This window comes from Canis lupus, chromosome 25 (genome assembly GCF_003254725.2).
Source record: "Canis lupus dingo isolate Sandy chromosome 25, ASM325472v2, whole genome shotgun sequence".
In the NCBI taxonomy this organism is placed as follows: domain Eukaryota; kingdom Metazoa; phylum Chordata; class Mammalia; order Carnivora; family Canidae; genus Canis; species Canis lupus.
Genome location: NC_064267.1, coordinates 26,121,864 through 26,146,679, shown reverse-complemented (window position 1 = coordinate 26,146,679; position 24,816 = coordinate 26,121,864). Strand labels below are relative to the sequence as shown.

General features: G+C 46.5%; 1 protein-coding gene across 1 annotated transcript; it reads left to right on the top strand.

The window, feature by feature from the left end:
- The first annotated feature begins 8,799 nt into the window (after window positions 1–8,799).
- On the top strand, window positions 8,800–23,583 carry NEIL2 (nei like DNA glycosylase 2). Its single transcript, XM_025462903.3, has 5 exons — window positions 8,800–8,959; window positions 11,041–11,180; window positions 14,682–15,040; window positions 20,400–20,596; window positions 22,530–23,583. The coding sequence occupies exons 2-5, from the start codon at window positions 11,043–11,045 to the stop codon at window positions 22,841–22,843; spliced, it is 1,008 nt and encodes a 335-aa protein (XP_025318688.1). The 5' UTR covers window positions 8,800–8,959; window positions 11,041–11,042; the 3' UTR covers window positions 22,844–23,583.
- Window positions 23,584–24,816: the final 1,233 nt, after the last annotated feature.

Below are 24,816 nucleotides of genomic sequence, written 5' to 3'. Positions count from 1 at the left end.
TTCCTTCTCCTCCCTCAGAGGTCATTATTGGGAGGTTTGATGCTGCCCTTGCAAGGCTGTCTTAAGCCATGGAAGCCCCTTTGCCAATCTGCTCACAGGCTGCATAAAATCGTTTTCTCCCTTCAGTCATTTATGAGTTGGCCAAGACTCCCTCTGTATGGGATGGTGGCTAGTGAAAAGAACACTTATCCTGGCCCTGCTACTGAGTACTTTGCGACCTTGACAGGTAACCTCTCGACCTTGTTTCCTAAGAGAGGGTTGGGTCAGCTATTAACTGAAGTTCCTGTGGCTCAACAGTTGTTGCCTATGAAGGGGCATTTCTAGAGCTTCCTTTAGGGCCAGCAGGGGCTGGGGCATAAGGCAGATCACAGGGCAGTGGTCTGTCCAGCCCACCTGGTTTATTTTATTATTTATTTATTTATTTATTTATTTATTTATTTATTTATTTATTTTTGCCCCCCCCCTGGTTTAAAATGTGTACTGGTTTAAGATCACCCTGACTTGTTCTTGCCGTCTTCCACTTCTCCCTTATGGTTTGATCTAAACAAGCTTCTAGAGAGGAGATGAACACTTCTCCTTTATCTGTTTGTCTTCACCTGCTTATGCTACAGAATTGCTTAATTGCTCCATTTTAAAAGTGGGGTGGGAGTGGGGACAGTGGTTCTGAGTCCACCCTCTGACTCAGTACCTGTGGGATGGGACCCAGACAAGCAAACCTGCTCCCATTCAGAACTGTTCACCATGGCTTCCTGCTGCTCTCAATTGGCTTTTGCCAAACCCACAGGCAACTGGTGCCTTTTGACCTTTCACAGCACTCCTATTATTTCTGGGCACATAAGGAAAAAACCTATGGCAACCATAATTTTATGTAAAATCAGAAAAGCTTTTAGATTTGCTAAGAAATAGTTAAACCTACTAAATGAAGCTACCGTCCTGAAGGACACGTAGCAGATAACTAACAACTACAAGTAACAAAGGAGGTCCAAAAACATAAATAAAACCTACCAGGGTTTATGCTGGCTTTGGAAGCACATATTTTCTGATGATGAAGTCTTTGCCAAAGACATTCGCCACTTCCCTTTAGGAATGGCTTTCAGAACAGAATTACATACACCCTCACATCATCCTCATTCCATATAGTCATGTTGGGCTTCAGCCCAGATGGTATAATCAAGCTTGATTCAGCCTCCTTGCACACTGGACTTGGTTGCTTCCCCAAATCACATCCCGCCTCAGAAGGGGACAAGTTGCTATTAAATAGGATATTCTAAAAGATGCAATTCCCAGAGGGTTGGGGAGTGGCCAGTGTCGACAGATTGTAGGGGGCATAACCAATGATGGCATCATTAGAATCAAAATCTGGCCTGATGTAGTGAGTGAAGCAGACAATGTATGTGTCCAAGTTAAGAAATGCTTCACATTCCTTCCGTCTCACTTCTTGCTATGCCAACACCTTTTGAAGCACAGTTTAAATGAAACAGTTGGGAGAGCATTTTTGAATGCCTTTAGGGAATGAGTTGCAACACATTTAGCTGCAATTATATTTGCCTTGGGATGACAATAGTGAATATATGTTTATATTGACTGAATGTGCACCTAATGAAGCAGGGTATGGGTTATTTGGTTGAACCTCCCACCCCTCCAGCCTCCAGAGCTTGACGCACTTGAACTGCCTGCATGAGAAATAGCCATTTGGAAAGCTGCTTTTGGAGTGGAGGTGATTGTTTTTTGGCTTTTTAATCCTTTTCTGACATTGGGGGCTACTCCTTAGGTCACATCCTTGCCTTGCTCCAAAATGCCATCTCCTGTAACAACACAAATATGTGTCATCCCATAACCAAGGACCAACCTCAGAGTTTCAAAGTTTAGCCTGGGAAGTGGAACCTGAACTCTCAAGGTCTCTCTGCCCTTGGACACTTCTCTCATTTCAGCCATGGAGGCCTCTGCCCTGCAGCCTCCTAGGACATTCTGCTATTCTAAACCACGCTGGCTCCAGGATGATTTTTCTCTTCCCTCCAGGAGCTGTGGCATGGTGCTTGCAAACAGACTATTCAGTAACAGGGGAGAAATTAATAATCCAAGTGAAGAGGATGTTAGAGCTTGTTTTTCAAAGTCCGGTTTTCTTTAGGTTTGTGGATTGCTTGTTCACTCTTCTGGCTGAAGCTGGGAGGGTGTGGGCTCAATTTTACAGTAGTGATTGACAGTGGTGCTAGGGGTCACCAGGGACAGAGGAGTTCAGAAAAAGCCTTCAAGGCACTCAGAACTCTTGAGCTCAGGCTGTAGAAGTGGTTCCAGCCTCCCGGTTGGGAGGTCAGATAGACACAAAAAGGGAGCTTCTCCTCCCAAGTGAAGGGTGATAAATGAGACCCCTCTGCTTCCACCTCCCCTCCACATAGACAGACAGACACACACACACATGTGCACGCTTCATCCCTTCCTCTCCCCACTCTTTGGTGATTGCCTTCTGTTGTACAGCTATGGTGGCCTTGTTTCACCCAAGAAACCAAGATGTGAAGGCCTCCACCCCAGGTTTACAAAAGGTTTTTAAGTAGGGGCATCTGTTGTTCTAATCACTGAGCAGTGGCAGGTTTGAAACAGTGAATCTCTGATTGCAAGGAATTAATTCAGAAGCAGCTTAATAGTTCTAGTAAACAATACTACTAGACCCCTCTTACAATGACTGTAGTCTCTTTTGTGGCCTTTTCTTTAAGATGGATTTGCTCAAATGAAATGAATTCTAATTAGAGATGTAAAAAATTTAGATTTATCATTCCTCCCTTGTTCTTTTCCTTTAGACCTCAAGAAAATAAAAAATTGACACTATCTATTATTTCTAGGGTTCTTGATTATCTGAGATGTTTGAGTTGGGATGGGGGACAGATGTGATAAGAAAAGACTGAAATAACAGAATCCTCAATAGGCATAGGACCAGGCCTCTGTGCTGAACAATGTGTTTTCATCCTGAAGGTGTTGCTGTATTATTCAAAGAATCCCCCAACATTGCTATAGCAATGTGGGTGGGAAATACTTTCAATCTATTTCCCCCCTGGCTCTGTGACATCCTTGATGGCAGTTTCCTGGTACGGCTCACCTTGCAGATTTCCCTAAGATGGCTTCCGGCCTTATCACGGCCAAAGTCCCCTGCCATAATTCTCATGTTTGGAAATTGTTTTATTTTAAAAATTATTTAGGCTTTTCCTCATTTTTCTTAGATCAAAATCAGAGCCACATGTAAGTGACACCTCCATTTTAAAAAGAACAAAAATGTAACAACTAATCTCTGCTAACAAGTACCGGATAGTTGACACACTGAGCTGATTGAGTTCCCACCCAAGGCAAAGACATTTAATTTAGTTTGCTCTATGGTCTTGGTATGGCAAGTAGATGGATGGTTACCTTGGAGATATTTGACCATTTAAAAATGGCTTGTGGGTTCCTATTGAGTGAATTTCTGGGCCCCAGGGGCTCTAGAAGGGGACCAGTGTCCTGTACATGATAGGCAAAAAAAGTCTACCAGACTGGAAGTCAAAGATGGAATCCAAGATTTAAGAACTGTAGTTCAGATCTGGCTGCTGCCTAGCAGCATGAGTTGGGGCAGTTCATCAAAATGCTCTTCATCTCAGTATCTGTATCTATAAAATGTTTTGGACCTAGGGGATCTTTAAAGTCCCTTTGAGTTTTACGCAGTCATGATGGCTCCAATAATCTGAAATTGTCCTTGCCAGATCTGGTACCACACAAGGAATACAAGCTATATTGTCTTTTGTCATGTTGTGAGGATGGCTGGAAAAAGACACAAAGACATCATTCCCTAGAGACACACTGAATTAGATCTAGCATCCAGGACTTTGGGCCAACAGCTCTGAAATAAGAAAATGGCTCAACTCTCTCAATCTTTATTTTTTTTAAGATTTTATTTATTTGAGAGAAAGAGCACAAGTAGGAGAGGGGCAGAGGGAGAGGGAGAAGTGACTCCCCACCAAGGGGGGAGCATGACAGGGGGCTCCATCCCAGGACCTTGAGATCATGACCTGAGCCAAAAGCAGACGTTTAATTTACTGTGCCACCTATGTGCCCCACCTCTCTTTCAATCTTACATACTTTTCTTGGTATGGCTCCCAATATTTGGAAATGCTCCTTCTGGAGACTCCAGATTGATGTTCTTTAAATGGAAAACTGTGCCCTTTTTTGGTGACCTAAATAATGAGCTTTACAAATGTTTCAGAAGCTATACATTCAATATTGTCTCACAAAATAGCCACCTTGGAGACTACTTATTCTAATGTTGCAGCCACTGCAAAAACATATGTTGGAACTCCCTTTAGATACCATCCAGAACCTGCTTATATCAACCTAAGAGAAGCAGGCGTATTGCTTCTTTAGTTTGGGGCCCCAAGTAGAATTACATCACCTGACCAATAATTGTCACCAGTCCTTTCTAAATGCCCCTTATAAGGGTAGGAATTTGTCATCAGTGAAGAGCTATTGAGGAATGTTCTGTAGACTCTGAAAGGTGATTCCAGCAAATGAAGCAGAGGAATGGGAAACAATTTCAGGTCTTCTGTGGCTGCCACGCTGCAGAGGAAAGCATGCTATGCATTAGTTCCTGTGAGTTTTTTTAAATCCGTCAAACGACATTGGTGTCTATGCCCAGTACCCAGCTGCAATGAAGAGGTTTGAGAGGGATCACAGTTTGTGGAACTAGAACACATTTTTGAGGCTTCCCGCAGGGTCCTGCATAGAGAACATTCTAAGTATGTGATTTCTGCAATTTGGGGCAGTGGTTTTTAGGGGTCACAGACACCTCTGAAAATATATTTAATAAATAAAAGATCCGCTTCCCCAGAAAGGTACCCATACCCTGAGATTTTGCACACTATTGACCATTTTAGGGGTTTTATGAGCTCTGGAAACTTCTCCATACACCCTAGGTTAAGAACTGCTCTCAAGACTCTGGTTTAGTCAGTGCTGCCAGGCTCTGTTGATTAAACTGACCAGGTCAGCTCCATCTAGTGTGTCCTGGCACTTGGTAGGACCAATAAGCTCAAAGTAAACCTTCCCATTTAAGCTATGAAGTCAAGCAATCGAACAATCCCGGGCAGTTATCAGGGTCCCTGGTGCTGCTCCAGGCTCCCAGGAGGTCCTCAGCCTAAAATCCAGCTGTTTGCACAAGGACAGGACTGAGGAATTCCAGGTAGCTTCTTCCTGGAACTCCAGGATATCGGTCTGGAGTCTTTGGTCATACAGTGGGGTTACCAGACACAAGCTGCTGAGGATCTGGGGAAGTTAGTATTGCTAAGGTTTTTAATAGCTGGCCTGGGAGAGTCAAACTGTAAGAAAACCAAACCCCATTAGGAAAAAGGATACTTGGATTGGGAGACCATGCCTGACTCACTTACAGATCATGAGGGGTCTCAGGGATCATCTGGTCCAATCCTCCTGTCCCTCCACTGTTGAGGGAACTGGCCTAAAGCCATGGAGCTGGCATGAGGAAGAGACACTCCCAACACTACCCTCAAGGGAGGCTCTGAGAGTGGCATCCAGGTCCTGCCCCTGCAGTTAATGCACTCACCATGTGGGGGCACCAGCGTCCTCCTACTGTCCTGTGGCCACCTGGAAATTCTGCTAAAAAAAAGTACCTACTGGGGATCCCTGGGTGGCTCAGCGGTTTAGTGCCTGCCTTTGGCCCAGCTCGTGATCCTGGAGCCCTGGGATGGAGTCCCGCGTCGGGCTCCCGGCATGGAGACTGCTTATCCCTCCTCCTGTGTTTCTGCCTCTTTGTCTCTCTCTCTTTCTACGTCTATCATGAAAAAAATAAATAAATCTTGAGGGAAAAAAAAAGTACCTACTGTGGATTGAGCACTACTGCATGTCAGACTCCGCTAGCAGCTTTATATATCCACATTGAAATGTATATATCCTCACAGTGATGTTTTGAACATGAAGAAGTTACAGCTCATGGATTTTAAGTAACTCACTGAAGGTCACAGACGTAGTATGCCTGTAGAGACATATAAAATCCCCTTGCTGTGGTTCAGATTCCCCAAACTCTCTTATTGGCAATAGGATTCCTCACCAGATACTACTGGTTTTCTCCTTCACTTCCTTTTTTTTTTTTCTGTCTTTGAGATAGCTGTACTTTATTTTATTTATTTTTTAAAGATTTTTATTTATTCATGAGAGACACAAGAGAGGGAGGCAGAGACATAGGCAGAGGGAGAAGCAGGCTCCTGGTGGGAAGCCCGATGTGGGATCACGCCCTGAGCCAAAGGCAGATGCTCAACCACTGAGCCTCCCAGGTGCCCCATGAGGTCGCTGTATTTATTTTATTTTATTTATTTATTCATGAGAGACACAGAGAGAGAGGCAGAGACACAGGCAGAGGGAGAAGCAGGCTCCATGCAGGGAGCCCAACGTGGGACTCGATCCCGGGTCCCCAGGATCAGGCACAGGGCTGAAGGCAGCTCCAAACTACTGAGCATCCCAGGCCGCCCAAGGTAGCTGTATTTTAATCGATTTTCATGATCACTGTAAATTTAATCTTGTTGAAGAAATCAGGGAGCAGAAAGGAAGAGAGAGGAATTGGTTCCATGGCCGTTAGAAAGCTAAGGTGCCAAGACCCAGGCTCCTGTGGGCTGTGGGGTTGACCCCAATCCAGGAGACAAATGGTAACAACTAAAACATACCAAACTCTATGCCAGGCCCAGTGCCAAGAGATTTATGTGAATCATTTCAGTAAATTCCACAGTAGCCCAGTGAGGTAGGCATTTCACTCCATTTTACAGATGAAGAAACTGAGATACAGAGAGGTAAATTACTTGCTGAAGTTCTGCCCCCTAAGTGGTGGGATTTGGACCCCTGTCATCTGATGCAGAAACAGTATTCTTCACTGCTCTTCTATAGAGTTTCTCTTTAAGGAGGTTCTCCTTCCCCAGTCTTATTTTCTTAGAATGAGGATTACATACACTTGCACAGCACTTTACAGTTTATGAGTGTTTTGCATCTAATATCTCATTTAATCATTCTTTCAAAGTATTTATGATTGAGCGCTTAAGCACTGTGCTCTAAGTCCTTGCTGCTCCATGTGTGGTCTCTGGACCAGCAGCATCTGGGAGCTTGTGGGAAAGGCAAAATCTTGGGCCGCCTGCTAGAAACCTGAGTCAGGATCTTTATTTAAATAAGATTCTCAGGGGATTCATAGGCATATTAAAGTTTAAGAAACCCTGCTTTGTATTTCTATAATAAAGCCATCTGTATCTCAAATATGAATAGCTTCAGAGAGATTGGCTTGCTTGTCTTCCCATAGCTAACAAAGAGGCAGTATATCAAAGACCTTACAGCAGTGCAGTTGAGCAGCTACTTGACCTGCGTAGTATGTGCTCAGCAAGTAGCTGTTATTATAAATGACAAAGTCAAGCTGTGAATCATTTGGTTTCTTAACTCTATAGTCCTTTGGCCTCAGCAGAACCTTCTTAGGCATCAGGCATTCATTTCAAGAGGTGAGACAAGGATTGTGGCTCTGGCTTCCTTCCCAGCTCAGCCAGAGTCTAGAGAATGGGGACTTAGGGGCTCCAGAAGCTACCATTTGTGTACACCTAATCCTACAGCAGGTAGGGGATGTCCAGGGACATCTTGGTGGGGATGTTATTCTCCAGAAGAGGCCAAATATAGAAAGAGGGAGACTAGAAGGTTCTCAGGGGATCTGTCCTGGAAACTCAGCATCTGCAAACCTCATCCCCTTTGTCTCCAGGGTCCCGCTGTACTGAGGAATATGAGTATCCCAAGCTTTCCTAGCCTTCCTCCCCTCACTTCCTGCCCTATTCCTTTAGTATAAGGCCACCTGTATGCTACCTCCTGATCAGCAGGACACAGCCTGAGAAAGGACTGGGCCTGTCTCCTCTGCTGGCCACGTCCTTCTCAGGACTGCCTGCTATCCTGGACAGTTTCCAGAACACCTGCGCTGGCACTTCCCCAAACTTCCCTGTCGTCTTCTTGGAAAGTGCTGGCTCCCCACTCTCTTTGGAGAACTAACAATGGAACATATTTATTTATCTTTTTTTAAAGAGTCTACCGTTTTATCTTTATTACGCTATGAAACAAAAATTTAAACACTATTTTTAAAGCAAAATTTGCTTATGGCAAAATCAAGTAACACTGTTCAAATAATACAAAGGGAAAGACCCCACTCTTCAAATATTTCATGAGAACTTCTTGACAACCTGTTTCCTTTCCAAAATGACCTGAGGTTGGAAGCCTTCCAAATCAACTCAAAGACTTCGCCCGAAGCACCCAAAGTTCTCCTGTTCAGGAACTTCACTCTTTTCTATAACCGCCTGCCTGTGTAAGAGGATAAACTTTCCCAAGTCGGATTCTTCGTCTCCTCCACGTGCTGGATCCCTGTGTCTCAGCCCTTTTTCTCCCACTTTCTCTCGCCCTTTAAGCCTGACACGCGGCCTCAGCCCAGCCTGCAGCGACCTTCTGGGGAGCAGCCTCGCGTCCTCCCAAGCCAGAGCGAAGCCCCGCCCCTCGAGGCCCCGCCCCCGGGCCCCGCCCCCTCGAGGCCCCGCCCCGCGCGCCCGCCCCCGCGGCCCGCCCCGCCCCGCTTGGCCCCGGCCCCGCCCCCGCCCCGCTTGGCCCCGCCCCCGCCCCCGCGGCCCCGCCCCGCGCGCCCCGTCCCGCCCCAGGGGCGGAGCCCCGCTCTACCCCGCGCCCCGGCGGAACCCCTCCCCCACCCCCACCCCCCGCCAAGCCCTTCCCCCCGGGAGGAGGAGCCCCGCGCCTCCCCTCCCCTGCCCACCTCCCGACCTAGCCCCGCTGCGCGTCCCCGGGACCTTTTCGCGTCCAGCCCTGCGCAGTCGTGCGCGGACGGCGGCCGAGACCGCGCTGCACCCTGCGCCCGAGACGACGTGCGGGCCTCGCCGCAGCGCGGGGGGTGTCGCGGGGCGCGGGCCCGAAGCCGGTGAGTGCAGCCTCCCGCCCCTCCGTGGCCCGCGCGGTGGGGCGCGGGGAGCCGCCCGGGGAGCCGCCCGGGGAGGCGGTGCGCGCAGCCCCTGCGCTCGGGAGTGCCCGGCTTCCCCGCGGCCTGCGCGCAGTCGTCACCTGCTGCCGCCGGGACCGCGCTGTGACCGGCAGCTGGAAGCATCCCTTACGGAACTGCACCCCAGGCCCAGTGTTTCGGTTGGCTTGTTTACCGGGTACCTCCCTGCATTTACCCCGGGGAGGCTCCCCTGGGGCCCTGTCTCCGCACCCTGCATCTCCCCGCCTCACCTAGACAAAGGGGCAGAAAGCCGCCAGTGCAGAGCCTTCCTCAGAGAGGAAGACGCTCCGAAGCCCCTCTCCTCTGCCACTGCCAGTGTGGTCCGCGAGGGAGCCGTGAACCCGCGAGCCCCTGGAGGGAGGGGGCTTGAGACTAGGCAGGACGCCCCCCTCAAATCTGTGTCCTCAAATCTGCCTCCACTCCCTTAAGTCTGTGGCAAAGACAGCTCGCTGCCCAGTTTCCCATCCATAAGCATCCCTCAAAAAACATGCCCACGTGTTAAGAGATTTCAGGGGTTAGATGCATTTCGGATGAAAGCTTTTCCAGAAGCTTCCTCAGTTGGAGATGACCTGGGCGGGCACTGAGAGCTAGCTGGTTGAGGTTAAGGTCTCTGAAGTCAGGCAAGTCTTGCAACCCAACACTTTTGTCAGGACAGCCTCGACAATGTCTTGAAGGTCTGATTAGGGGAAACAGCGCTACCCTTTAGCGAAAATAAAGCACCATCCCCCGTAAAATACACGTTATTGAATGTGCTGCTAATTCGACTGTGAGAAAGTGTGGATATAGTAAGATCTCCATTTTGGAGGTTTTTTTTTTTTAATTTTTATTTATTTATGATAGTCACACAGAGAGAGAGAGAGAGACATAGGCAGAGGGAGAAGCAGGCTCCATGCACCGGGAGCCCGACGTGGGATTCGATCCCGGGTCTCCAGGATCGCGCCCTGGGCCAAAGGCAGGCGCCAAACCGCTGCGCCACCCAGGGATCCCTCCATCTTGGAGATTTTTAATTGTCTTTTAGAATTGTTAAACTACAGTAGTAACCACTCTGCCAGGTACCTACTTAGTTCTTTGGGTTTTCATCGTAAATTATAGAGTCTTGTGCAGGTGAGGAAACACGTGGCTAAGTAGTGTACCCGGGGTAAGGGGCAGGGCAGGGGGTGTGGGGACATCTAGCTGTGAGAAGCCAGGGCACAGGCCATTCAGACTCCAACATCTGAATGCTTTATACATAAACTCTTAGTGAACTTGTTTGATTTGGGGCAGGGAGAGATGAGGGTCACAGATAGCCATACATCAAGGTTAAAACAACCTCAGCTGTTATCAGTGACCAGGGATAATTATCTGCAGTTAAGCTGGACGTGGCCTCTCCCTGCTCTGAACTAACATGACCCCGTGTCTGCACTTGTCATAGTTCTGAGCTCTGCATTGTCGTCACATACACAGTGCCCCTCCTGGTGGGGTGGTCCTGGGAAGACCAGATCTACATCTGTGTCTCTGTGTCCCTTACAGTCTTCTCTTCCATCACCATTTCTCCTCTAAAGTGCTGCTGATAAATCAGCAGTAATAGGCTGGAATGATTGGTATGGCTGAAGCAGGGGCGGGGGTGCCAAGAAAGCTTGGAGGCGAGTTTGGGGCCTGCGGTGCAGGTGGTAAGTACCAAAGGCCAGCTCCCATTCAGGCTGCTGCAACGTCAAAGAAGCGGGCTCCCATGACATGATGCCTTAGCATGCTGTCAGTGCTTAATAAGTGTTTGCTGCATGGAGAAATGTGAGACGGGCCGGAAAGGGAAACCATCGCTGGGAAACTGGGCCACACCCCGCCATAGCTGGTCCATCTCTTTGATCTGACCACTCTTCTCAGCCACACTCCCTCTGTGACCATATATACTTTTCAAGTCAATGGCAAAAAATAGCTGCTCGAAAGCTTGGAACTTTGCACCCACCAGAAATACCAGAGAAAAACTAGCTCAGTCAGTGGCTTCTTTTCCCCATATCTGCCTGCAGGGATGCCGGAAGGACCATCTGTGAGGAAGTTTCACCACTTGGTCTCCCCTTTTGTGGGGCAGCAGGTGGTCAAGACAGGGGGCAGCAGTAAGAAGCTGAACCCTGCCAGCTTTCAGTTCCTATGGCTCCAGGATGCCCAGGTGAGTTCATCGGGGCTTGTTTGCTACCTCCTGTAAATGGGCTGGCTCCATCAGCACATCCTGTGACTTCCCTTAGAACTTCTCTCAAGAATTTTAAACTAGCACTTCCTTGAGCCCAGGACAACCATGCTGGGACCCCACGCAGCTCCTCCTCTTTAGGTCTGATGTTTCTCAGCCAGAAGTGGGCATCTCAGTGGCCTGTGGAACTCTAAAATGTATACTGTGCACACGTGAGCTGGAGATTCAGATTCAGAGAGTCTGTAGTGATTCTGGTCACCCAGGGTCCAGCTGACTCTGATGTATGCCTCTGGTTGGGAACGAGCAAGGAGGTAAGGAAGGCACATAGCTTTCTGATCTAGATTCAGGTCGGCTCATCCACACCTTGAGCATGAGTCAGAATTGCCTCCAGGGGCTCCCAGGGCTGCTGTGGTCTGATTTGTGCCTCCTTCTGGAAGCCTGCTTCTTATCCTATCCCAAATCACTCTTTGAGTCATGGTGAACTACCCGGGGCTCCTCAACCAATCCTTCTTGCCCACGGTTTTGACACGTTCCCCACCCTCCACCCCCATTTGGGCAGATCTTCCTTTTTTCCCCCACCTCTGCCCCCATTCCTGTCCCTTCATGTGACTGGTAATTCCTCGTCGTCAGCCTTGCCATTACATCCTCTGAGAAGCCTGGCCTGTCTGCTCTAAGGGTGGGGAGAGACTTCTCTGCTTGCAGGGCACCCTGTACTTCCCTCTGTTGGATCCTTATTGCTGAATTGGTCCTACTGGTTGAGCAGAGGAGACAGATTGACAAGGCAGGGCCTGAGCCCTCCTAGTATTGTATGCCCAACACTTAGCTGAGTGCCAGCTCTTAGGAAGCATATATATGGTAATAAGCTATAGAAAAAGTAAATTAGCTCCTTTGCTTTGCTGTGTGCTCCTAAGCAAATTACTTAATCTCTTAGTTGGAGTTTCTACAATTGTAAAATGGAGATAAATTGCTTAGCAGTTAAAATTGTGTTAAATAGACTTTATGGCTGACATAGGTGCTCAATAAAGGTTAATCCTCTTTTTTCCACCTTGTCCTTCAAACACACCTTGTGAGTTATAAAACCTTCTTGGTTAGAACTGAAAAGAGATCTTCTAGACCTTCACTTATTTTTTTTTTAATTTTATTTATTTATTCATGAGAGACAGAGAGAGAGGCAGAGACACAGGCAGAGGGAGAAGCAGACTCTATGCAGGGAGCCCGACGCGGGACTCAATCCCGGGACTCCAGGATCACACCCCAGGCTGAAGGCAGGCCCTAAACTGCTGAGCCACCCAGGGATCCCCTAGACCTTCACTTATATTTTCTACATTTGGAGATAGAGAATCAGAGAGGGAGAACACTCCACCCAAGTTGATATGTCAACTTGATATGGGCTAGCTGGATGCCAGGCCACCTGACCTCCAGATCTGTGCTCCTCCCATGAGAGCTTTTGGACTCTTTGACCAGATTACTGAAAGGTTTGCAGGGGCAGGATTGGATCCTTTCATCTCTGGAACCCTAGCCCTTAGCCTGTGCCTGTCCCAGATCTGGCTCTCAGAGAATATTTACGGAATGGCTGAGTGGACAGAAGAATGTGTGGATAGGGAGCCTCGAGATGGAACTGCAAACTGGTTCCTAGTAAACCAACACAGAAATTGGTGTTGTGGGACCCCAAGAACCCTGAGGGACAGAGAGAACTGTCTCACATGTGGTTGGTAAGTTCTCATCACTGTGCTCCTTTCTCTGTGCCTCTACCTCCTAAGGATCTGAGTTGAATTTGGAAAGGAAGACCTCTCTCTACAACGGGGAAGCCTGTTAGGTAATTGAATGGGAAGGGGGGAAGCATATAATGCCCATTGGAGGGCCTCAGCAGAGAAGAGGTCCTTGTGGCCTGAAGTAAAAGGCTTCATGGAGGAAGTAAGATTTGAGTTGGACCTTGAAGGATGAAGGATTTAGGTGGACCAGAAGGAAAAGAAAGGGCATTTCAGATTTGTGAAGCAGTCATAGATAGGCGAATGGAGATAGAATGAGCAACACGGGCTAATGAAGCAGGGAAAAGATTGGTTCTACCCTCTACCACCTGTTTTTCTGGCCTGTCTCTTCTGTGTCTTTCCTCGTTGGTTCTCCAGTTTCTGTATTTGGAATTGTGTTTAATTATGACAGATTCAAAAGAGCAGCTTCTTCATGTCTGGAGCTTTGGTTTTTGCCTCTGCCCATTGACATAGTGTGAAGTCCTGGGGAGGTGGTCCAGGATATATGGGAGAACACGAGGTCATCGGGCACCAAGCTCTTTCTGTAGGATTTTATTGCTGCCAGTTTGTGTATGGTGTGCATGGCTGTGTACTAATTATTTCTAACAAAGGAAAAGTATTATGAATTAAATAAGAGGACTAGGGACGCCTAGGTGGCTCAGTGGTTGAGCATCTGCCTTTGGCTCAGATCATGATCCTGGGTTCTAGGATCGAGTCCCGCATCAGGCTCCCCACAAGGAGCCTGCTTCTCCCTCTGCTTGTGCGTCTGCCTCTCTCTCTCTCTGTGCCTATCATGAATAAATAAATAAAATTTAAAAAAAATACAAGGATGACAATTTGTATTTATTTCTTAGCTAATCTGTGAAAACATTGGCAGCATATCTTCTCAGTCATTCTAGGGTGGTCCTGCTGTCTAGCATGGACCTATGTTACTACTAATCTAATTCTTCTGGCTTTCAATCACTTTTTTTTTTTTAATTTTATTTATTTATTCACTATAGACAGAGAGAGACAGAGACAGAGACACAGGCAAAGGAAGAAGCAGGCTCCATGCCAGGAGCCTGATGTGGGACTCGATCCCGGGACTCCAGGATCGCGCCCTGGGCCAAAGGCAGGCGCCAAACCGCTGAGTCACCCAGGGATCCCCGCTTTCAATCACTTTGAAAACCATGTGCTAACCACTCGTACCACTGCAGCTAAGAGCAAAGCCAGATCCAAAATACTCGGGGAGCTTCATGGAAGAGGCAAGAAGGGATAAGTTTGCCTTAGGCCTAATATCTGCATATACTTCTAGTCTTCCCTTTTCTGGATCTGTAAGGCTGTCTTCATCCATTCAGACTACTGTAGCAGGATAGCACAGACTAGGTAGGTAGGTGGTTTATAAACAAGAGAAATTTATATCCCACAGTTCCAGAGAATAGAAATCCAAGATGAGACAGCCTGGCAGTTTTGGTGTCTGGTGAGAACCTGCTTCCTGGTTCATAGCCATCTTCTTGCTGTCTTCACATGATGCCGGGGCAAGGGCACTCTCTGGGATCTCTTCTATAGGGACACTAATCCCTTTTAGGAGGACTTCACCCTCATGACCTAATTACCTCCTGGAGGTGCCACCTCCAGATACCATCACATTGTGGGTTAAGTTTCACCATACAGATTAGGCGGTTGGTGGTGAGGGGAAGCGGCCACAAGTCCATAGCAAAGACTTAGATCGTGTCCGTTTTTTTTTTTTTTCTAGGTCCATGGAAAAAAATTATTCCTTAGATTTGATCCAGATGAAGAACTTGGGTCCCTTGGCAATGTCTCACTGCCTGAGCCTCTACAAAAAGGAGAGAGGGAGGAAGAGGACCAGGACCAAAAGCAGGCCTTGAGGCCCAGCAGCCAGAACATCTCTAACGAGCCCTCTCAGCCCCTGGAGCTTGTCATTCCCAGTGGAGACAGTGGTTTGGAGTGTTTGCAGGGAGACACTTCTGCTGGAGGAGGTGCTGAGAGGTGGCTGCAGGTCAGCTTCGGCTTATTTGGCAGCATTTGGGTGAACGAGTTCTCCAGAGCAAAGAAAGCAAACAAGAGGGGTGACTGGCGGGACCCCATTCCGAGGTAATGGTGTGGTTGAGCATGCTGTGGGTCATGGCTCTGCAGGGCCTGTGGGTTTTCACTCGGGTCCCATGTGCCGGTCGGGGGCTGGGCTCTGTGGGCTCACTCAGGTGAGCTCTGCAGCAGCCCTCTTCTTCAGAGACAGAAGACACCTCCCTGGCCACCTATAGGTCTGTGCTCAGAGGGGGTAGAAGTGTACTGGGACAGCTTAGAAAAGGGAAGAACTTTCCCAACAAGCATGGGACATTTATGGCTTGACTAGTACACTCTGAATTTAGGGACAGAATTGTCCCCGTTTTAATCCGTTGAATGGTGGGAAGAATATCTTGGTGTGTAAAACCCCGTCCGTGTTCAGGATTATTTCCTCAGTGCAGATTTTTCCCCAGGAGTCGTTGCTGGTCACTGAGAATAAACATTCTCATGGCCTTGGAGAAGTGCTCACTTAGCTGAATTTTTTTTTTTTAAGATTTTATTTATTCATAAGAGAGACACACACAGGCAGAGATACAGGCAGAGGGAGAAGCAGGCTCCATGCAGGGAGCCCGATGCCGGACTTGATCCTGGGACTCTAGGATCACGCCCTGGGCCAAATGCAGGCGCTCAACCGCTGAGCCATGCAGGTGTCCCTTTTGCTGAATTCTTAACTAGTTTTGAATTATTTGTATACTTTTTAATCAATTTGTAGTGGCTTTGTATATTATGTGTTAACCTTTGTGATATGTAGTGCCAGTATTGTTTCAAGCCCACCTGTGTCTTTTGATAATGTTTATGCTTTTTGGCATTCAAGATTTAAAAATTTTTTAGGAGTGCTTAGGTGGCTTAGTCGATGAAGGGTCGGACTCTTGGTTTTGGCTCAATCTTATGGATTGTGGGATGGAGCCCTGCATCATATCTGGCTCCATGTTCAGTGGGGAGTCACCTGTAGATTCTTACCCTCTGCCCCTCCCCCCACTCATGCACTCCTGCTCTCTAAAATAAATCTAAACAATTTTTTAAAATATCTTGGGCAGCCCGGGTGGCTCAATGGTTTAGCGCTGCCTTCAGCCCAGGGCATGATCCTGGAGACCCAGGATCAAGTCCCACGTCAGGCTCCCTGCATGGAGCCTGCTTCTCCCTCTGCCTGTGTCTCTGCCCCTCTCTCTCTCTCTGTATCTCTCATGAATAAATAATTAAATAAAAATATCTATTGAAGTATAGTTGACATCAAAGTTATGTCAGTTTCAGGTGTAGAACGAAATGATTCAACAATTCTAGACATTACTCAGTGTTCACAATGATAAACGTAGTCATCGTCTGTCACCAAACAATATTATTACAGTATTATTGACTATATTCCCTATACTGTACTTTTCATTTCTGTGACTTACTTATTTTAGAACTGCAAGTCTTTACCTCTTAATCCTCTGTACCTATTTTGTCCATCCTCCCACCCCTTGGGATTTTACATTTTTGTGGGGTCATTGGTCCGTAGTTTTCTTGATAGTTCTTAAGGTTTCTCCTCTTGCCAAAGAAGGCCCCTTCTACCTAAAAGTCACACTACTCTTCCATTTTCTAAAGTTCCATAATTACATATCTTTATATTCAGAACTATAGTGTTTATTTATGGTATGACATAGGGCTGGCAAGACGCTTTGGACTGTAAAAACAACTCAGACTGGATTGAGTGAGGAGGAGATTTTTTGGCTCACATAATGGGAAGTTTTGATTGACAGTGGGCATTGGTGTTGACTCAATTCCCAGCTATGGGCTTCACGTGCTTGTGATTATCCTGTCTGTGCATTTATCCACATGTTGGTCTTGTCCTTAGACCAGCAGCAAGAGGCCCTTGTAGTCCAGGCTTTATGTCCACACAGGAAGAGAGAAGAGGGGAAGAGAAGGTCATTTCTCGAAGTTCAGATGAGCAAGGAGAGCTTTCTCAGAAACTCTCAGCAAACCTCTCATGGCGTGAAGCTGGCTCATGGGCTGATTGCTGAATTAGTCACCAGTCAGGGCAATGGAAATGCTCTTCACTAACAAGCCTCATCCCTAACTGGGTTTTCAAATTTATTGTCCCAGAGTTAATACACATCATTCTCTTATTTTTTAAATATCTTCTTGTGAAGTTATGTCTGCCTTTTTTTTCTTCTTCATGTTTTTTTATTTTCCTTTGTCACCTACCCCCCTTTTTTTCTTAATTAGTCTTACCAAAGTTTTATCAGCTTTGTTGATCTTTCAAACAATGATATTAGTTTTATATACTCTATATGGGAAGAGTATTTTCTGCTTTTCCAAATGTTTCAGTGGGGTCATCATTTTGTTTTGTTGTTATTTTTTTATTGGATTGTGATCAGGATATCAAGCCTGTAAGTTTTCTACTTTGGGCATCTATTAAAATTTGCAGCCAAACACATCATTGATCTTTGCTTACATTTTGTGTATATAAATGAAGATATAGTATGTTATGTTCATGAAAAGTAAAATATTATGTAACTGTTAAGAACAAGTTATTGCTTTATTGCTTTGCTCATGCAAATTCTTCCCATCCTTACTTATTTTTTGTTTATTTAATAATGTCAAACATGGGAAGAGGAGCATTAAAATCCTCTAGGGTGATTGTGGTTTTAGGAAGTTCCTCCTTGCCTTTCTATGTGTTCATGTGTTTGCTATCCTGTTGTCCAAAGCATCAAGGTCTCTAACTCTCACAGGTTCTTTGTAGTGTTATTATTAAATAACAATACACGCTTGGAGAGCCTGGGTGGCTCAGTCAGTTAAGGGTCTTGATTTGGGCTCAGGTCATGATCTCAGGCTCGTGAGTTTGAGCCCCACATCAGGCTCCATACTGAGCATGGAGTCTGCTTAAGATTCTCTCTTCTCTCCTCTCCCTCTGCCCCTTCCCTCCACCTCTCCCTCTCTTTTTCTCTCTCTGTCTCATTCTCAAAACAATAAAGTAAAATAAAATAATAGCATACTCTCTATTTGCCTTTGTCTTGAATTCTGCTTTTCTTTTTTTCCCTTTAATTTCAGTTAATTAACATATTATTGGTTTCAGAGGTAGAGTTCACTGATTTCATCAGTCTTATATAATACCCAATGCTCATTACATCACCCAGTTACCCTGTCCCATCACCCGCTACCCTCCAGCGACCCTCAGTTTGTTTCCTATGATTAAGAGTCTCTTGTGGTTGTCTCCCTCTCTGATTTCATCTTGTTTTATTTTTCCCTCTCTTGCCCTATAATCTTCTGTTTTGTTTCTTAAATTCCACATATGAGTGAAATCATGTAATTGTCTTTCTCTGATGGACTTATATAACTTAGCATAATACTCTCTAGTTCCATTCACGTTGTTGCAAATGGCAAGATTTCATTTTTTTGATGGCTGAGTAATATTCCATTGTATGTAAATAAACCACATCTTCTTTGTCCATTCATCTGTTGATGGACATCTGGGCTCTTTCCATAGTTTGGCTATTGTGGACATAGCTGCTATAAACATTGGGGTGCAGGTGGCCCTTCAGATCACTATATTTGTATCTTTGGGGTAAATTCCCAGTAGTGCAATTGCTAGGTTATAGGACAGCTCTATTTTCAACTTTTTGAGGAACCTCCATACTGTTTTCCCAGAGTTGCTGCACCAGCTTGCAATCCCACCAAGTGTGAGAGGGTTCTCTTGTCCCTCACCAACATCTGTTGTTTCCTGACTTGTTATTTTTAGCCATTCTGACTGGTGTGAGGTGGTATCTCATAGTAGTTTTGATTTGTATTTTCCTGATGCCAAGTGATGTGGAGCATTTTTTCATGTGTCCATTGGCCATTTGTATGTGTTCTTTGGAGAACTGTTTATGTCTTCTGCCCATTTCTTGATTGGATTATTTGTTCTTTGGGTGTTGAATTGTTAAGTTCTTTACAGATTTTGGATACTAGCTCTTTATCTGATACGTCATGTCATTTGCAAATATCTTCTGCCATTCTGTTCATCTGTGTGCACCTCACAGCCTGCAGAAGCTGTTCACTCTGCAGTGTTCACTTTTCTGTAGCCAAATCACAAGAGTGAGGTGGGGCCAGGCCAGTGTCAGATTCTTTAATACCAGTGAGTTCATTCATCTGCTCAAGAAAGTGTTGCATGTCATCTTCAACCTGCTTTATCTGCCTAGAGTCAGTGCTCTGACCATGTTTTCAGCAAGGCAATCTCCCCCTCATCCAGACCTCAGATGGGCTCGTCGTCATCCTCCTCCTCATTCTCTGGTTGTCTGCAGATCAGCACTGAGGTAATCCAGCCTTTTAGGAGCTCCAAGTGCCTCTCAGCTCCTTAGTGATCACATGGCACCTCACTTGCTTCTGGCGGTCAGCATGGGTAGCTTCTGATTCAAGAATGCCTTCCTAACACATTACAGTTCTCAGCTGTGCTCTTGTACGGTCTCTTTAGATCTCTCACAATAAACATGTAGCCCAGGGCTGCCCTTCTGTCCTTTCTTTCCCTGTCCCCTTGGCTTGAGGTCCCTGCTGACCTCATTTCTGTGGGGCATGTATTTTTCCTTGAGTAAACCTCAGAGACTGTGGTAGATGTGCCTCCGAATCCTTTTCCTCTAAAGTTGTCTTTCCAGGGGAGCACCTGGGGGGCTCAGTCAGTTAAGCGCTCAATTCTCGATTTCAACTCAGGTCGTGATTTCAGGTCGTGGGATCGAGCCCTGACTCAGTCAGGCTCCATGCTCAACATAGAATATGCTGATCCCTGCCCTGCTGCTCTCATCCCCCCACCCCATCTCACACACACACACACACACACACACACTCCCTCTCAAATAAATAAATATAATTAAAAAAATAAATAAACGAAGTTGCCCTTTTACTTCCACATCAGAATAGCATCCAGGTCAGATACATGGATTTATTTTCCATTCTGCCTCAGATGTGGGGTCTGGTCTGGTTATCTACCCTTACACAGTAACCCATTATTTCTTTATCAAAGTTCATAAAGTTTTTCCTGTGTCCTTGGAATTCAGGAAGTCATGGGCATATATGTAGGGGTATGTATTTCTTGGTAAATCTTGCCTGGACTGGGAGTGGTGCCTCTTTGGCATCCATTTCTCTGTCTTTCCTAAAAAACTGCTTTTGTGCAAGTAGCCACACCTCCTGGGCTTTAAGACTTCTGTACGTCATGTTATCTTCAGTGAACCTGTATGGCTATGATCAGAAAGTTGGAGTGATACATAGGTTTTCTTTTACTTACTGCATGTAGCCCTGAGATTTTTATGATTCTGGCAGAGCCAGAGCCTTTTCTTGTTTGGAGTCTTGGCTTCCCTGGGTTAACTTTGACGTTGGAGTGGGACCAGTGTGTACATATCCCCTCAACTACCCGCACTTAGAATCTTTTCTTTCTTTCCAGGTTGGTCTTGTACCTTAGCGGTGGCAGCTTCCTGGCATTTTATAATTGTCAGATGTCCTGGAGATCTTCGGCCTTGGTCCAACCCACCTCTGACATCTTGTCTGAAAAGTTCCATCGAGGACAAGCCTTGGAAGCCCTGGGACGGGAGCAGCCTGTCTGCTATACACTATTGGACCAAAGATACTTCTCAGGCTTAGGTATAACTGATGAGAAAGGGATGAGACCCACCTCAGGTCTCCTTGCGGCAATCACTTACTCGCCTTAGCTTCACTTCCTTCAGGTTTGACTGAGAGAGTTAGGTTAGACAATTTCTGGTTTTTCTCTTGGCTTCCGAATTTACATCCTAATTATATTATCAGCTGGGGTCTGCCCATGGCCACACCATAGCATAACTTCCTAAAGGGCAGGAGTCATGTCTTCTTTCTCTTTGAATCCTCTCATGCGTGGTGCAGTGCCTGGCACACAGGAGGTACTTGATTACTCAGTCAGTGTCTTCAGGGAACAGGACACTGTGCAATTTGCTGAGGGAGAGCAGTGCATTTGCTAACAGGGCCTCTCGCAGATGGAGCTGCCTGCTGGCAAAGCACAGATGCCTCAGGCCTCCATCAGGATCTTAAAAGCCATGAGTGAAGAAGCAGGTTCCCTCTCTCTGTTCAGGTGTCCTGAGCAATGAAACCATGAGCATTTTCAGGTGAGGAAAAGAGCTGAGCAATTTGAAAACTAGAACAGCTAACTAGCTGAATTCTAAGAACTGACTGCTCTTACTACCTCCACAGAGGACTAAGTGCTTCTGTGACTGGCTACTGAGTCAGTTGAGTGAGCTGCTGGTGAAAAAATCACCTCATATCCAGGGCCTGATGGTGCCTGCTGTAGGCACAGCTCCCCTCAGCAGCAGGAAGGAGGCCCAGGGGCTTGCCAGATGGTGGCCTTGCATTTTCACATTAAGACCTGTGGGAGCCCATGCACCCTGAGGGAGAAAGAGGCCTTCAGGTGTAGCCTGTGGGATATTTATAAGCTGGACCTAATGATCTCTTAACTAGTCATTGTTACTAACAATAGTAAGAACAGCCGACATCTTTCAAGTGACTAACATGCCAGGTACCTGGTTTCATCACTGCTAGTCTGTAGAATAGCTACTTGTTAGTTTTCCCTTTATTCACGTGAAGAAACCAAAGCAAAGGACACATTGCTGCTAAGTGGTGCAGGTGAGATACGAATCCACGTAGTTTGCCAGGGAACTAAAGAGAAACGTGTGTGTGACTAGGGGTGTGATTATGAAGCCCTTGCAAAGAGCGGTGATGTCCTTCATCCATTATCCTGCACATGCTGAACACTTGCATTCTACCAAGTTCAGCTTCTCTCCTCCAGGAGATTATTAATGGCCCGGCAAGCATGAGCTCATTTCACTGCAACTTCAGATAGATTATGACAAATGCCTAGTAGAGGTTAAAGAAAGTGTGCCATTGGAGCGTTTTGAAGAGAGTTGTTGATTCTGGAAGGAGGAGGGATCAAGGCTGGCTTCACCAAGAATGAGGCAGTAGTAGACAAATAGTGAAATAATACTTTCTAATACTTTATATTTCAGGCATTAGGCTTGACATTTTAAATAATAACAGCTAATATTTACTGAGTGGTTACCAGCCGCAGTGCTCAGCGTGTGTGTGTGTGTCAGTCAGTGTGTGCGAGAGAGAGTATTCTCATTTACTGCTCACAAAAGCCAGGTAACCGATCCCCATTTTACAGATGAGGAGTGTGAAGCTTATAGAAGCTAAGGAACTTGCCAGGGTCACATGGCTAGGATCCGGTTGAGCAGGGGTTCAAATGCAGGCGGTCAGGTTCCATAGCCTGTTTTGATAACCTCTTTGCTGTAACATGGTCCATGGTTTTACCTTCACAACAACCTGCAAGGTAAGTAAGTATTAGCAAACTCACTTGGCAGACAGGGAAGTTGACTGAGAGTACGTGACTTGCCCAAGAGCCACCAGGCCATGGTAGAGTTGGTTCTGGGTCCTCTGAGGGATCTCTCCTGCTGCCGCCATACCAACTTCAGAAGTTTGTTGACTTTGTGGACTGGGCTTATCATGGATGTGTTGTTCTTCCTTCCCTTGTCCTCTCCCTGCTTCCTCCCAGGGAACATCATTAAGAATGAAGCCTTGTACAGAGCCGGGATCCATCCCCTTTCTCTTGGTTCACTCCTCAGTCCTCGGCATCTTGAGGCCCTCGTGGATCACGTGGTGGAGTTCAGTGCAGACTGGCTTCAGGGCAAGTTCCAGGGCAAACAGCAGCACACGCAGATCTACCAGAAAGAGCAGTGTCCCTTCGGGCACCCGGTCATGAAAGACGCATTCGGGCCTCCAGGTGGTTTCCAGAGGCTGACCTGGTGGTGCCCTCAGTGCCAGCCCAGGCTGCCACCCAACGAGCAAGAGCAGGCCCAGCACTCCTAGCATGCTCCAGCCCTTCTTCACAGAACCTTGCCCTCGAGGGGCCGTGATTCCTGAATGTCAAGAAAGCAGTTGTCGGCGTTTGGGTCTGAGTTCAGGAGTTTGAGAGCAGGGTGGGTCAGGGGGATGTCAGTAGTGCTGCTAGCCATCTCGCTGGAGTTAGGTTGAAGGCGGTTTCTACAGGGTTCCATTTTTTCCTTCTCTAGTTTTGGTTAATTCTTGCTATCTAATGCTGCCATTGGGAAAGATGAGAAAAATCCTGATGACGACAGTAAAGGGAAAAACCTCCCAGTGAGGCGATGCGAAAGCACATGGAAAGCAGCTATGCTTCAACGTTACTTTGCAGGTGCTTGGTTTTGTGTTTGAAAACTTGGTTGATTATAAGGCTCTCTGTTTAAGACACAGGAAAACAGAATTTTCTTTCTTTGTTCTCCTAGAGGATGGAGTAGCACATGAGAGCAGTGCTCTGATTGAGCCTCCTGCCTGGATCCTTTTCTATGGGTTGGAGACCCCTGGAGAAGGGTCAGAGGAGGAGAGGGACCGGGGAATTGGCCACCTTCCCTCTGTGCCCAGGGGGTTTTAGGAAAAAGCCACTTACTTCCTCCTCAAGGTGATATATTTGACTGTTGGTATGTTGAGCAGCACAGGAATCGAGGGTTGTAGAGACACTGTCAGGCTGTTAGCAACAGCTATAAGAAAGTAGGACAGCTTTGTTTATGAAAATAAAGCTCTGTGTTATTTTCTGTTGTCATCTTTATTTGGCGGCCCAGACTCTTACGCTGTGAATAACTGAGCTCAATGAAGGCGCCTACCTAGGGCCCACTGATGTAGCCTGATGGATCCACTTAAAAGGAACAGGGCAGGGAGGGGGTGAATATACACCTGCTTTTCTGCTCATAGATGTGCTCCCCTGGCATGAAATCTGCCAAAGCACAGCTGGATTTACTTCTGTTGCACCAGCCTCTGGCCTACAAGTCACTATGTGATTTGCACTAGTGAAATTGAAAACAGTGGTTAATATTTCTGGCTTTCCCTTCATCTCTCTTTCCCTCATCTCTCATCAGGAGTTGTTAACACTGGGGAAAGCCATTTTATGGCATACTTGTAACCCGTAGAATAGTTAATATATACTGAATACGTACCCTGGAAAGCTTTTAGCCTAGTTCTGGCCATATCATCTGCAGAAATCCCCATGGTGATGAGTACTCACTGTTACTGTCCTTGTTTTATAGATGAGGAAACTGAACTCCAGACTAGAGGCTGAGGAACTTGCTTAACATCACATAGTTAACAAAGTTCAAGGGCATGCACTTATCACCCACTATTTTGTGGTCCCCTCTGCATCAGGCCTTTGTAACTGTGCCCCCGTGCCAACCCCCGTGCTGGCTGACATCATTAGGGGTATGTCCCTAGAAGTAGCCAAGCTTCCTTTGATCCATCTTCTCTAAAAATAGGCCCCTAGGAAGAAGCATCATTTGTGATGTCTCACAGATGAAGGGTTCTGTCATTAAATAATGCTCCCTCTTGGAGCTTTCTGGAGCTTATAGAAGGTTCCAAGAAATCCTGCACAATTTCCAAATCATTTTATCATGAAACCCATTTTACCAGGGCACCTGGGTGGTTCAGCAGTTAAGCAGCTGTCTTCAGCTCAGGTCATGATCTCGGGGTCCTGGGATCAAGCCCTGCATCTGGCTCCCTGCTCAGCAGGAAATCTGCTTCTCCCTCTCCCTCTGCTTGCTGCTGCTTCCTCTGCTTGTGCACTCACTCTCTCTCTGCCAAATAAATAAATTCTTAAGAAACCCATTTTACCTTTACTCTTCTTTGGAACAGAGTGTAGAAAAGGCTGTAATCCATTAGGTTCCAACATTTCTGCACACATTGTTTCAATCTGTTTTCAAATGTGCCTCTCCACAATCTGATTTTCCTTTGGATTGTTACCTGTAACCAGGACAGCAACCCTGTTCAATCATGACAAT